A 15221-nucleotide genomic window follows, 5' to 3' on the forward strand; every position below is an offset into this window, starting at 1 on the left:
TGTGTGTGTGTGTGTGTGTGTGTGTGTGTGTGTATGTGAGAGAGAGAGAGAGAGAGAGAGAGAGAGAGAGAGAGACACTGCTCTAGCTAGTTCCATTCTGAGGTTTCATTCTAGGGTTTCTCTCTGTGTGTGTGTGTGTGTGTGTGTGTGTGTGTGAGAGAGAGAGAGAGAGAGAGAGAGAGAGAGAGAGAGAGAGAGAGAGAGAGAGAAAGAGACTCTGCTCTAGCTAGTTCCAAAAAGGCAGCTCTTTTCAACACAAGTGTTATAAGGGTCTAGGAGTGTTGCGCCATGCAATGTAGAGAGAAACAATATAATCTACTAAAATTGGTGCATACTAGTTGCAATGGTTAGAACTTCGGTGCGCTTGAGTGAAGATCTGATGCCCCTGAGGCTCCGAGGGTCTTGGGAGTACACATGGTCTCTAATTGTTGTCCCCTTGGAAGAGTCTGCAGAAACCTTTACAACCTCCAGGCTGGTGAGAAATAGATGCTTAGGAGGTGGGAGCTAGTGGGGGAGGACAGCAGTGAAAATTTCACCGTCTTCTATTTCTCAGACTTGGTGTCCTAAGAGAGTCCGTAGAGAGATTTCATAAGAAAATGACATTAATTTCTGTGCTTGCCATTGCAAGTGCAGAGTTTCCAACAAAATTCCTTACAGGGAAATAAGGGAGCCCTGTGGCAGGTCTTTCACATCTGTAGTGTTCAGGACACCCCTCCATCTCCATGCGCCAAGTGTCTGCAGCCGTGATACTCAAGCCCTGCTGTAGACCATATGTGGATAAAGGCAGTCCCAGCTGCAGTGTCCATGATCTGTAAGAAGTCTGTTCCTTTACAGGAGTGATTATACGGGTATATTCCATGGAATATAACATAGAAATGTTTCAAGGGCGTCAAGTGCCGTAAGTGGTTGTAACCACAGTGAACTCAGTGTATGAATATGGTCACATCTTGTTTTTTCTTTTTTTACATATAATTACTGGAGATGCTTCCTGCTTTATTAGTTAGGGATTTAGAATAACCCTCTTGAAATCTTCATCTCTCTTATCACCCCGAGGAGTCCAGAGAGCAGGGGTGGGAACTACTCTGCAGCCTATCTCAAGTGGAGAGAGAACTGAGTTGTCAGCCCTGCTGTTGCTTCTCCCTGTCTTCCAATGGCCTCACTGAAGATGCGCCACGCTCGTTCACTTTCCCTGGGGATGGGGCTCATCACCCACTCTTCTGAAGGAAGCTGCCTTTAGTGATTCCCAGGTCAGGCACTCTTTTGAGGGAAACTTGCTTCGTGATTCAAAGATGCTCACACCTATACTTCTGGGGACCTGAGCATCCCATCTGATGGGAGCGCAGGATCTCCCATTCCCATCCAAGCGATGTCACCATCAGTGGCCACATAGGGAGGTGAACTGTGCTTTATGGAGAAGCAGAAGACACTGCCGGTGAGCCCCAGAGACCTGACATTCAGTCCTATTCCCGAGGTTGCTAATTCTTCTGTTCCTCCACCTGATTATTTGAAGGCTCAGGCTCTCAGCCTCCCTCCGGACCATGGAGTTTGTCACATGTGTATCAGCTTTCTAACCCCTAACCAAGATCAGTAATAATATTAATAGCAACAATAATAGCTCAGAGTTATTAAGTACTTCTTAAATGCTAGGTAGGCATTGTTCTGAGTGCCTTTTCATGAATAAATAAATTTAATGCTCATAATCCCTACAGAGTAGGTGTTATCTTTATCTCCACTTTTACAGGGAAGGACATTTAGGTAACCTGCACAGGATCACAGAGCTGAACTTAATCCCAGGCAGTCAGGTTCCAGGCTCCTCGGAAGTGTGCGCTCTTGATCACTCTGCTACAGCATCATGCTTCTTTTTATTCATTCATTCATCCATTCATTCGTTTATTTATTTACTTTTTACATCTTTACTGGAGTATAATTGCTTTCCAATGGTGTGTTAGTTTCTGCTGTATAACGAAGTGAATCAGTTATACATATACATATGTTCCCACATCTCTTCCCTCTTGCGTCTCCCTCGCTCCCACCCTCCCTATCCCACCCCTCCAGGCCGTCACAAATACATGGAATTTAAGAAAAAAAAATGTCATGAAGAACCTAGGGGTAACACAGGCATAAAGACACAGACCTACTAGAGCATGGACTTGAGGATATGGGGAGGGGGAAGGATAAGCTGGGACAAAGTGAGAGAGTGGCATGGACATATATACACTACCAAACGTAAAAGAGATAGCTAGTGGGAAGCAGCCGCATAGCACAGGGAGATCATGCTTCTTGGAAAGAAGTGTGAAGAGGTCTCCAGCTTTGTCAGATAATGACATGACACCCAGACAGCAGCAAGGTCACTTCTAACAGCCCAGGAGCACATGAATTGCAGAGGTAATTGCAGGAACATTACACTTTCCTATACCATTATAGAAACTTCAACCCCAAGAACAGTAGGAAGGGCCTTCTGAATATGCACAGCTGGCCAGGGACAAAGGTCAGAGAGGGGCAGGGAGGGAGCTGGAGACAGAGGCAACTGAAATGATCTCCTCCATGCCCCTGGGCCTTCCGCTCCAGCAGCCCAGGAGGGATCCCCAGCACAGGGGAGGATCTGGCTTAACGACCCTGACAGCTACATTTCTGACCTCTGCCCACGTCAGTGTCAGCGGAAGACAGGGGAAAAAAAGCGGAAGACAGGGAACCTGGGAAAAAAGCAGGTTCCAGGCATTCAAGGGACGATTGAAAGTTCTTTTGTTTTGGAGTCTGGATGTGTTAGGGACATGCATTCAGAGCTCATAGACGAAGAAATTCCACTCGTGGTATGTAGGAACCCATGCTTCACGTGGCAGAGTGGGAGGCGTGACCAGGAAACGAGGACCACACTTCCCTCCCTGAGAAATCAGGCATCGGTTCAGCGGCTCTCCCTGCATTCATTCTGTCAGGGGAGATGGGACTTTGGGCTGTTGGGCCAGGGAGATTAGGGGAACAGAACATGCCTATGTGCAGTACTGGGGCTCCAGGTAACCGCCATCTTCAGACATGACCCTCTGATCAGCGCTCAGCATGGGCTCTTCCAGCCAGGGCTGGGCCCCAGAGGCCTCAGGAAAGAACTATCCTTATCAGGGGTATATAGAGCAAGTGGAGAAGTTGCAAGGGCAGTCATGCATGTCAGCAAGGAGGCCTAATGCCTGAATTCACTCACTACTTGTATGTTTTTATACCAGGGTATGTGAAATTAAAGGTAAAGCTGGGAGAAAGCAAAGGGAACATATTTTAAAAAATAAGTGTATCATCATTTGGTAAGAGTGTTTTTGTAGCATGAACACGTTTTTTATATGGGCACAGAGGGAGGCATGGTTAATTCTGCACAGTGGGGTCCCTGGGCTCCCTGACAGCCTTCCAGAAGAGGTGACATTTGATGTGACCCTTGAAAGATCTTTTATACTCTGGATCCCATGAATGGCTAATTTCTGACAGTTTTCTCTTAGAGGATTTTTATTTTTTTATTTTTTTCCATTGCCATTTCTTCTACTCTGGGCTAGGGCCACTTCCTCTCACATCTATGTGCAGAACTCCAGTCCATCCTGCTACCATACTGGCCCTCCTAAAATGCTACCTATTCTATCCCTTTTTAATGTTGCTCTCCTCTGTGGATCCCTGTTGCTTTTAATTCCTCTTACTTGCATTTCAGGACCTCCAAAAGATGGTAAGATTTACATCTTATTCAACTCACAAGTTTCACCCTGGCTGGACAAGGCTGTGCCTCATAGATACTGAATTTATTTTTGCTCTTTCTTTTTTGCTTATATCGTTTCTCATATCTTGTCCTATTCACATCACATCATCCTTCAGATCCCTTCTGAAATGTTACTTATTCATGATGCATCATTTGCTTATTCTAGCTGATAGTAGCCACCTACAATAATTTACTTTTATGCTAGAAAATTTGGCATTTGTTATATAAGAGGATCACAAAATTTAACTCATACTATAACATGGATATGAAGATAAAATGTTCATATTTGCTTATACAGAAATGGTGTTTCTCCTGAGTCCCTACTCACTGCTTATCTAGGAGGAAAATTAAATATCTAACCCAAATTAAAGCTTGGTCCACTCCTATTACATAAATCATCTCTTAGGTAATGGTCTGTCTCTCTTAAATAAAATTACTCAGTTTCAGGGCTTCCCTGGTAGCTCAGTGGTTGAGAGTCCGCCTGCCAATGCGGGGGACACGGGTTCGTGCCCTGGTCCGGGAAGATCCTACATGCCACGGAGCGGCTAAGCCCGTGAGCCATGGCTGCTGAGGCTGCGCGTCCGGAGCCTGTGCTCCGCAACAGGAGGGGCCACAATAGTGAGAGGCCTGCGCAACACAAAAAATAAAAAATACTCAGTTTCTTAGATAATCCTCCTGTCTTGGCTTCTCTCCCTAAGTTGTCCATACAGGTTTATGTATTCTCATGGCTTTAGGGAGGAAAGGGGGAGGAAAGACCCCTGTCTTCAGAATGGTCCTCAAATGGGTGCTGGTTGTTATCTGCTGTGTTTACTCCCTTTTCCCCTCCCTCTCCTTCTTCCCCTCCCCCTGTCTCTTCCCCTGCTCCTCCTCCTTCTTCTTTTCTATGCCTCCCAGGCTGGCTACCCACTCCTGACTGAGTCAGGTCTTCCTGATCTAGGATTTATTGTTTCCTTATTAGATTTACTCTTTCCTTATTAGCTCCATTTATTCACTTTTCAGTCTAACTCTTGGATAACAATTTTATGTCCTTCATTGCAAAGTCCTCCTGTAAGTCTACAAATTCCAGTAATAAATAACCCACTGTTTCAATGCATTCCATGCACATAGATGGGACATCTCCAATAAGATAACAAGCTCACTAGGGAGCTGATGGATTATATTCTTCTTTTGTGTTCCTTACAGCATGTCACATAGGCAAAACCCATAAAGTATATTTAATAAATAAGCGTTGTCTTGAACTTAACTAATAGGAAGAAATGCTTCTCAGGGAAAGGAAAGCAGATGGATGTTTGGCATCCAAGATTCCTGAATGTCAACTAAACTTTAGACACAAGAATCCCTAGATTGTCTTGAGCCAGGGCATGCGACCCATCTGAACCAGACTAGACAGACGTAGTGTTGACAGTGGAAGAATGCCATGTAAATGGAAGCATTTAATGTAAGTAGTCAACGTCCCCCAAGATTACTAGAAAGCAGTATCATATAATGGAATGCTTGTTTCTTTGGGAATCAGTCTTGGCTGTGTCATACTCTAGTTGTATGCCTTTGGGCTAGTGACTAAAGACTTTTTGTATCACAGTTTTCTCCATTTATACAAACGAGGGTAATGATAATCCTCACCTACCTCGCTCAAAGGGTGGTAGTGAAGAGAGAATGTCAGTAATATTTCCTGGTAAACTAGAAAGTATGGGCTAGATATACGGCGGTCTTAATCAGGGATCATCATTTCTAAGGAACAGAAACCCACTCAAATTAGCTCAAGAAAAATGGGATTCACTGGATGGGTGAGTGGATATTTAGCGGAATTTAGGAATGAGCATATCTTGAGGGCCTGGACCCGGGAATCAGAAAGTGAAGCCCAGGTTACTTACTCCTTCAGCTGAAACCCATGTTTTATTATCTGACCTTTCATGTCTAATTCGTTGCTCTTGCTGTGGGAACTGGCTCACTTTGCTTCAACATGCATCACATAAAAGAAATGGCTAGCCCAGCCCAGATTGATGTGAGTTTTCACCTCCAGCTCTTTTGTTGCGATTCTGAATTCCTGGGAAATATTGACCTGGCGTGGACCAGATGTTTGCCTCTGATAATCAGCTGTGGCCAAGGAGGCTAGGTCGCACATACAAACCTGGCCACCCCTTCACAAGGGCTCAGTTTAGGCTGGCTTCTGTTAATTAACCATAGTTGATTTTGTGAAACTTCTTTGGTTTGAGGAGTTTAAGACGTTCAAGAGTCAGACAGCTAGCACTTGTATTTCCTCAAGTGTGCAAGTGAGCCTAATGCAAGGGAAGTTGTTTTTACCCTGCTCTCTTATACTCTCTGGGTTTCAAAGAGTCAGATACAGAAGAAATTGACCCTGATTGAGGAAAGAGGAGGTGATATAATTTTGTCACTCATGATCTTCTCTATGGCTAGATGGAAGATGTCCTCATTCCAAGACAGAAATGGCATCCAGTTTTAATCTTCTGCAGTTTGATACTTTCTTCCATAGGTGTGACCTAGCTTAAGGGTTAATTTTGTGAAAACAAAGAAAAATGTGGATGTAATAGAAGATTTTGAAATGATTCACAGGAAAGTAATACAACTAATTTCAGGGGAAAGTCTACTAATTATATTTTACTTACTCCCTACCTACTTCCAAAAAGGATTTTAGGCACTTTATCAAGGCCCAAAGCATAAACACAGTAAAATACAAAAATTAAGTAGTAAAAATGGGATAAATAGAAGAAATTATATTTTAAAATTCTGGCTGATAATTTGTTAATAACTATTTGTGGAAAAATAAAGTTAGAGTTCTACCTCACCCCATAGATCAAAATACATTCCAAATGTAATAAAGAGTTAAACATAATTGCTAAACTATAAAGGAACTAGAAAAATACATTTAAGTATTTATCTGTTTTCAGGGCAGGGAGGGAAAAGCATATCTCATTAGTAAAGAAAGAAACCTTAAAAGGAAATATGAATAGAGCTGACTACATAAAAATTCAAAACTTCTTGACTTCACAAAGCACCAAAAACAAGATTAAATGGGGAAAATATTTCTAATACAAATGACAAAAAATCAATAACTTCACTATGAAATTTAATAGCTTTATCTGTTAAAAATAATAAAAACACAAACCTTCCAATAGATAAATGAAGGACAGAAAACAAGAAATTTTTGAAGAATGAATACAGAAAGCAAATATACATGAAAAGATATTAAGCCTAAATAATAAGGAAATGCAAATTAAAATGTTGAAATTCTATGTAACACGTATGATTGGAAAAAAATTTTAGAAAATTATAATACCCAAACTGAGAGGAGGTACTGAGAAAAGGGAACTTATATAGCCTGATGATAATAATAAGACCTTCCTGGACGGCAATGTGGTAATATTTTGAAAAGCTCATGAAACACACTCTTTTTCTCAGAAATTTCATTTCCAGATTTCATTTCCAGAAATTTGCCCTTGGGAAATAATCAAAAATTTGTGTAAAGATTTATGTATAAGCAAAGAATCTTTGTTATTTATTCTTTTTTTGAATAGAAACTATTCCCAAAGTTTTTACAATGAACATTTATTTCTTTTGCAATAAGAAAAAAAATAATATATTGCCTTTCTGTATCTATTTTCTTTAATTGGGAAGTTTGTATACAATGAATTCATTCCCATTAATTGGGAAGTTTGTGCTCAACTTTGTTTTGTTTTTGTTTTTTTTTAATTGAACATTTATTTGAGATAATTGTAGATATACATACAGTTGTAAGAAATAATACACAGACGTCCCATGTTGCCTTTATCCAGTTTCCCACAATGGTAAGATTTTGCAAAACTATATACAGTATCAGGACCAGGATATTGATATTGACACAGGCAAGATAAAGAATAACTCCAGGGCTTCCCTGGTGGCGTAGTGGTTGAGATGCTTAAGATGTAATCATGTGAGCAAGATTGGGGGTTTGGCATTTTTCACTCAGCTTTAGTTGCTACGTGGCAGGTGGGATCTTCCCGGACCAGGGCTGGAACCCGTGTCTCCTGCAATGGCAGGTGAATCCTTAACCACTGCGCCACCAGGGAAACCCTGACTATTTTAAATAATCTTTACGCTGAATTGTCTTATTGTTTTGCTTTGTTTGTTGCTGAGCTTTTAGAATTAATTGGCTTATTTGGAAGAATAAATGAAAAACAATTATTAGTATAATATAATCTAAAACAAGTGTCTTCTAATAATTTTAAGCTAACATTATTGTACTTTGGGGGTGATTTGTCCTTCTGGGGAAACTTGTAAAAATAATAAGCTCCCTTATCTAAAGTTTCAAAAGTACTTTACCCCTGTGTCTATTTGCAGCCCTGTATTGAGTAGCCATTATTTCTTGTTTATCACTTTCTAGTTTGGATTTAACTAGATTTGAAGTCATTATTAGGTACTGCTGAATGGCCATTACAGCTTTTTGGAGTTGCTTCTCAATTTTTATTCTCTATGCCTAACTTACAAGGACTCCTTCCTCTTGTTTTTTTTTTATTGGAGTATATTTGCTTTAAAATGTTGTGTTAGTTTCTGCTGTACGACAAAGTGACTCAGCTATATGTATCCCTTCCCTCCTAAGCCTCCCTCCCACCCCACCCCCCATCTCACCCCTCTAGGTCATCACAGTGTGCTCAGTTTTGAAGAGTAAAGTAACGTTTTTATCATCCAGCATATTGCTTTGGAAATATCTGATGAGATTGATTAGTAATTAAATAAAAAGACCCTTGAGTCATCAAGACTTGTACAAACACTTTGTCCTATTATTATGAGAACTCCTTGGGGTATTAACTTGGGATTTATTTGCTTTTGTTGTAGACAGAATTTGAAAAAGCCTCATTATCTCTTTCCATTCTAGAGCCTGTTGAATGCAGGCACTGGGTACCAGTAAAGAGCGATGGCTGGGGGTCTGAAAACAAGAGAGGAAAGGTGATGAACTAAATAACAACGACAAAAGCAATGAAACAAACACAAGTCCCCACAGAGCACAGCAGTTTGGGGCCAGTTAGTAACAATCCTTTACATTGAAATGGCCCCTAAAGGCATGGAAGATAATTAGTATTTCCTATGAAGACCTTAGGTCACCTGGAAAAATCAAAAACATTCCATTTTCCCTTGTCTCAGAAAGCAGGAGGTTGTGTAATGCATTTGAAAATTTATATTCAGTATGGTTAAAATAGAGCAAAATTTGGCATTTAAGTATGGTAAACTTTAATTAACTGGAGAAAACAACCTGGGTGGAAAAATAATCAGAATAAATGAGGTGATCCCCTCCTTTATCACAGAGGTACCAGTAGAATTCCATACTACAGATTCTGTTTTGAAGGAAAAAAAAGGAAAAAGTGAAGGAATGAAGTGACTTCTGGGAGAGAAGCAATTGGGGTCTGCTCTCATGGGACTCAGGTACACTTGTTCAGCCTTCTGCTGGCCCATCTCACTGGATGATGTACATGTGGCCCTTTTTCTCTGCCCCCAGGACTGCCCTCCGGATGCGGAGGACTTCAGAGCCCAGCAGTGTTCAGCCTACAATGATGTTCAGTATCAGGGGCGTTATTATGAGTGGCTTCCAGAGTACAATGATCCTGCTGCCCCGTGTGCGCTCAAGTGCCACGCACGGGGACAGAACTTGGTAGTGGAGCTGGCACCCAAGGTCTTGGATGGAACTCGTTGCAATGCTGACTCCTTGGACATGTGTATCAGCGGCATCTGTCAGGTAAGCCACACCTACTTCCTGTACCCCCTGGTTCAAGGATGTGCCACGACCACTCTCCGTAATCTTTTTCTTCTGCACTTTTGTTCACACAGATGAAATATTGTCTTTGATCGTTTTAATGTAAAATTTTTTTAGGGAGTGTTACTCACCTGTAGCTTATGTTTTACTTATTTAAAATAGTGTAAATTTTGCCCCTGTAGAATCAAAAGATTGCAATATATGACTTGTGGTGTTTCTAGATCAGTGGTTCTCCAACTTGAAAGTGCATCGGAATCCCATGAAGGACTTGTTAAAACACAGTGTTCTGGGCCCCAGTGACAGAGTGTCTGATCCAGTCGGTCTGGGGTAGGGCCTGAAAATGTGCATTTCTAACAAGTTCCCAGGAGATGCTGATGTTCCTGGCCCAGGGACCCCACTTTGAGAATCACTGCTTTGGAAGGCTAATATTGATAGGTTCTCTGACCTTTCTTATTAAAACTAATTCATTGTTTTGGGTCTTTGGGAGCAGTGACTTATATATTAATTAATTAGCATGAATGTGTTCCAGCAGACTTTTTCAGAGTGGACTTTGGAGAGCTGCAGTGAGTGTGTCTGAGGTATAATCCCCCACGGCTTGTAATGGGTCTGAGGATTCAGGGGACTATGACAGGCTGCTGAGACAGTATGGGGATAGTAGGGAAAGGATAAGATTCCACCCCATTCCTTTGATCACTGGAAAAAAAAAATTGTAAACATAATGAATGCCTAGTATTCCATCTACCCTATTATGTTCGTAACAAAAATGGTAGTAACAGTAGCAAATGAACCTAACCATCTACTAAGTGTCAGACACTGCCAGGCATCTCTGACTTCATATGCTTTGATGAACTGTGGTCTTGTTCCTCAGACTAGTTTCTCCTTCCTACATCTTTTCATCTAGAAATCGGCTTCCAGTTGCTCACCACAAAACCGTGGAGTCATTCTTGATTCTTCTCTTTCAATCCACACATCTAATCCATTGTCAAGTCCTGTCAGTTCTACCTCCAAAGCCTCTTTTGAATCCACCATTTCTATCTCCACTGATTTCCTTCCTAGTCCAAGCCCCGCATTAGCTCTGACCTAAACTACAATAGCCTCCTGTCCTGATCTCCCAGCTTCCAACACTGTCCCCATTTGATTCATTCTCCACACAGCAGCCACACCGATTGTCTTAAAGCCTAAATTAGTTTTTAAGTCCTCCCACCAAAATCCCTAAATGGCTTGTCATTGCATTGATGACGACATCCAGGATCCTTGCTTACCTTGCCAGGCTCTTCCTGAACTCTTCTCTCCCCTTCCCCACCTTTTTAAAAAAGGACTTAAAGCTTTTTAGGTTCAGAGCAAAACTGAGTGGCAGGTACTGCTGTTTCCCATACACCCCCTGCCCGCACACATGCAGAGCCTCCAGCATTTTCAACACTCCCCCACCAGAGTGGTTCCTTTATTACAAATGATGAACCTACATTGGTGTATCATAGCCACCCGAAGTCCATAGTTTCCATTAGGGTCCACTCTTGGAGTTGGATATTCCGTGGGTTTGGACAAAAGTATAATGACATGTATCTGTCATTGTGGTATCATACAGAGTATGTTCACTCCCCTAAAACTCCTCTGTGCTCTGCCTACTCATCCCTCCCACTCTTAACCCCTGGTAACCACTGATCATTTAACTTCCTCCATAGTTTTGTCTTTTCCAGAATGTCGTATAGTTGGAATCATACAGTGCACGCTTTTCAGATTGGATTCTTTCACTTAGTAATACGCATCTAAATTTTCCCTCTGTCTTTTTATCACTTGATAGCTCATTTCTTTTTAGTGCTGATTAATATTCCATTGTCAGGATGTGCCACATTTTATTTATCCATTCACCTACTGAAAGACATCTTGGTTGCTTCCAAGTTTCGGCAATTATGAATAAAGCTGCTATAAACATCACGGGCAGGTTTTTGTATGGACGCAACTTTTCAGTACATTTGGGTAGATACCAAGGAGTGTGATTGCTGTATCATGGTAAGAGTATGTTTATTTTTGTAAGAGAGTCCCAAACTGTCTTCCAAAGTGACTGCATTTTGCACTCCTACCAGCAATGAGTAAGAGTACTGTCATTCCACATCACCTCCAGCATTTGGTGGTGTCATTGCTCCAGATTTTGGTCATTTTAATACGTGTGTAGGGGTATCATATTGTTGTTTTAATTTGCAGTTCCCTAATGACATGTAATGTTGAGCATCTTTTCACATGCTTATTTATCACCTATATATCTTCTTTGATGTGGTGTCTGTTCAGGTCTTTTGCCCATTTTTTAATTGGGTTGCTTATTTTCTTATTGTTTAGAGTGATTTATATATTTTGGATAACCGTCCTTTATCAGATGTGTCTTTTGCAAATATTTCTCCCAGTGTGACTGGTCTTCTTGTTCTCTTGACAGTGTCTTTTACAGACCAGAGGCTTTTGATTTTATTTTATTTTCATTTAGTTTTTTAAGTTTTTTTTTTTGATGTGGACCATTTTTAAAGTCTTTATTGAATTTGGTACAATATTACTTCTGTTTCATGTTTGGGTTTTTTGGCTGCGAGGCGTGTGAGGTCTTAGCTCCCCAAACCCGTGGGGATCGAACCCGCACCCCCTGCATTGGAAGGCGAAGTCTTAACCACTGGACCACCAGGAAAGTCCTGAGGCTTTCGATTTTCATGAAGTCCAGCTTATCAGTAATTTCTTCCAGTGATCATGCTTTTGGTGTTATATCTAAAAAGTCATCACCATAGCCAAGGTCACCTAGGTTTTCTTCTAGGTTACCTTCTAGGAGTTTTATAGTTTTGTGTTTTACATTTAGGTCTATGATCCATTTTGAGTTAGTTTTTGTGAAGGATGTAAGTCTGTGTCTAGATTCATTTTTTTGCATGTGGATGTGCAGTTGTTCTAGCACCATTCATTGAAGAGACTATTTTTTCCATTGTATTGCCTTTGCTCCTTTGTCAAAGATCACTTGATTGTATTCATGTCAGTTGATTTCTGTGCTCTGTATTCCGTTCCATTGATCTATTTGTCTACTCTTTTTCCAATACCATACCATCTTGATTACTTTGGCTTTATTCATAAGCCTTGAAGTTGGGCAGTGTTAGTCCTCTGACACTGTTCTTCTCCTTCAGTATTGTGTTGACTGTTCTGGGTCTTTTCCCTCTTTATGTAAACTTTAGAATCAGTTCGTTAATATCCACAAAATAACTTTGTGGAATTAAGTTGGAAAGAGGTGACATCTTGATAATATTGAATCTTTCTATCCACAAAAAAGGAATATCTCTCCATTCATTTAGTTCTTCTCAATGTTTTCCACCTGCTGGATCTATCCTCTTTCTGATAGAGGGGTGTTGAGGTCTCCAGCTGTAGTAGTGGATTCATCTACTTTTCCTTGCAGTTCTGTAGGTTTTTGCCTCGTGTGTTCTGGCATTCCATTGTTAGGGGTATGCACATTAAGAATGTTATGTTTTCTTGGAGTATTGACACCTTTATCATTACATAAATGCCCTTGATAACTCCCCTTGCTCTGAAGTCTGCTCTGTCTGAAATTAATATACCTACCCCTGCTTTATTTTTATTAATGCTAGCATACTGTGTCTTTCTCCATCCCTTTACTTTTAATTTATAGATGCTTTTATATTTAAAGTGTGTTTCCTCAGACAACAGATAGTTGGATCTTGTTTTGTGATCTGCTATGACATTCTCTGTCTTTTGAATTGGTACATTTAGACTCACTGCCATACCCCAGTACCCTGACAACGTCTGGCCCCATCAAAGGTCCTCACTTAAAAACTGGTTGAATAAATGAGTCTTATCTACTCGCAGATGCAGAGGCTTTTCGTAACTCTTGGTCGTTCTTTCATTTCTCTCTCAGCCTCCAATCCTGAATTTTCTAGTTCAAGCTTGATATCCATTCTGGGAGATTCCGCAAATTCCTCCAATACACCGTCGGAATTCCTCCAATCCCCACCCCTTCTCAAATGAACTAGTATTGTTCTTCCCAGATCCACTGGTTATTCTAACTGCTACTTCTATTCATGTCTGCTTATGACACCACAATTCTCAGTGTTACCTTCCTGAATTCATATTGTAGTCACCGAGTGTATTTGCTTGCATGTCCTCTATCCCGGTACCTCTATCAAATCTCTCACATTTTACTCTTCTTTCCTCTCTCACTTTCACCTTTCTACCCCAAGACTAAACTAGTCAGTCTCCCTTGGTAGCCTAACCAATCTCTCTTCCTTTCTTTCCTACTCTTAAACCATCTTATTTGATGTTTGCTGTTGCTTAATCTTCCCTAAGGTCAGAGTTTACTACTTCATTTTTCTATCTCATATGCTGTCAATTTTTTTTCCCTTTGTAACCACCAGTTAACTTTTGAGCTCTTCCACTAAATGATAATAATAGCTATTATTTGTCAGTGGAATTATGCTTTCTTGTCTTCCAAGTTTTTGACAATGAGTGTGTATTGCTTTTATAATGAAAAATAATTGTTACCGACAAACAGTTTAATCTGGGCTAAGGAAGAGCAATGTGATCAAGGTAATGTTTTGACACTGAGGTTTTGAAAAGTTGAGTAGAAGTTACATATATCAAGATGAGGAAGAGAATCCCAAGCACAAGGAATAGCGCTGGTGAAGAGATGTGATAGTAGGTGTGTTTAAACATCTTTGACTCATTCTGTAGAGCTGAGGTGAAAAATACCTGTGGGATAATGCTTGAAATTGAGGCAACAGATGTAGGTGGAAACCAATCATGAACTTATTCTGATAGTTATAAGAGGAGAGGAAACATTGAAGAATTTATAAGAAATAACTGAGTTGGGATTGTTTTTAGAAAGATCACTCAAGTGGCAATGTGGCAGATTATTTGGGGAAGACAGGGTTGGAGCAGATAATAATAGGTCAAGTTGGGATAACAAGGGCTTAAAGTAAGGTGGAGATAGGGTGACTGAAGAAGGGGAGACAAATTCTACAGATTAAAGAAGCAGATCTTTTAGGGCTGGATGTTTGATTGGATGTGGGAAAAAAAGAGAGAATTTGAGAATGATGTCTGGATTTCTGACATAATAACTAAGTAGATGATGAAGCCCTTCACCAAGACAGAAAATACTGAGTGAGGACCAAGTATGTGGGGAGAAGATGATGAGCCTGCTGTACCTGTGGATATCCAAGTTGATACATGAATCTAGAGCTTAGGAGAGAATTCTAGATGAGGAATATAGATCTGGGGGTCGTCCCATGGTTAAAGCTAATGTATGTCCTTAGGGACTGAGTGAGAAGGGCAGATTCCCAAGGACAGAGTTCTGGCCCCATCATTTCAGGGGCAAGCACTGGAAGAGGTACACATGATGGAGACTACACAAAACAGTCTTCTGTTTAATAGAAAACTGGGAAAAAACAAGATATGGGTGGGTGAGTGTTTAAGAAGGAAGTTCGCAGTGCCAAATACTTCAGAGAAGTCAAGAGGGAAAAGAACTGAAATATGCCTGCTTCATTTCGACCAAACAGAGATCATTGGTGACCTCAGCTTAAGCAGTCTCAGTGACATGGTTGGAGTGAACACTGCTTGGTGCAGCAGATGGCCAAGAGGCACCTGAAAAGATGCTCAACATCACTAATTATTAGAGAAATGCAAATCAAAACTACAGTGAGGTATCACCTCACCCCAGTCAGAAAGGCCATCATCAAATAATCTAGAAACAATAAATGCTGGAGAGGGTGTGGAGAAAAG

General features: G+C 40.9%; 1 protein-coding gene across 1 annotated transcript in view; it reads left to right on the plus strand.

The window, feature by feature from the left end:
• The window catches only part of ADAMTSL3 (ADAMTS like 3), a 368709-nt gene that overhangs the window by 146272 nt on the left and 207216 nt on the right, over positions 1–15221 (plus strand). The window contains 1 exon segment of the mRNA XM_065871391.1: positions 9216–9452. Coding sequence (XP_065727463.1) covers positions 9216–9452 — 237 coding nt within the window.

This window comes from Phocoena phocoena, chromosome 2, assembly GCF_963924675.1.
Source record: "Phocoena phocoena chromosome 2, mPhoPho1.1, whole genome shotgun sequence".
Lineage (NCBI taxonomy): Eukaryota > Metazoa > Chordata > Mammalia > Artiodactyla > Phocoenidae > Phocoena > Phocoena phocoena.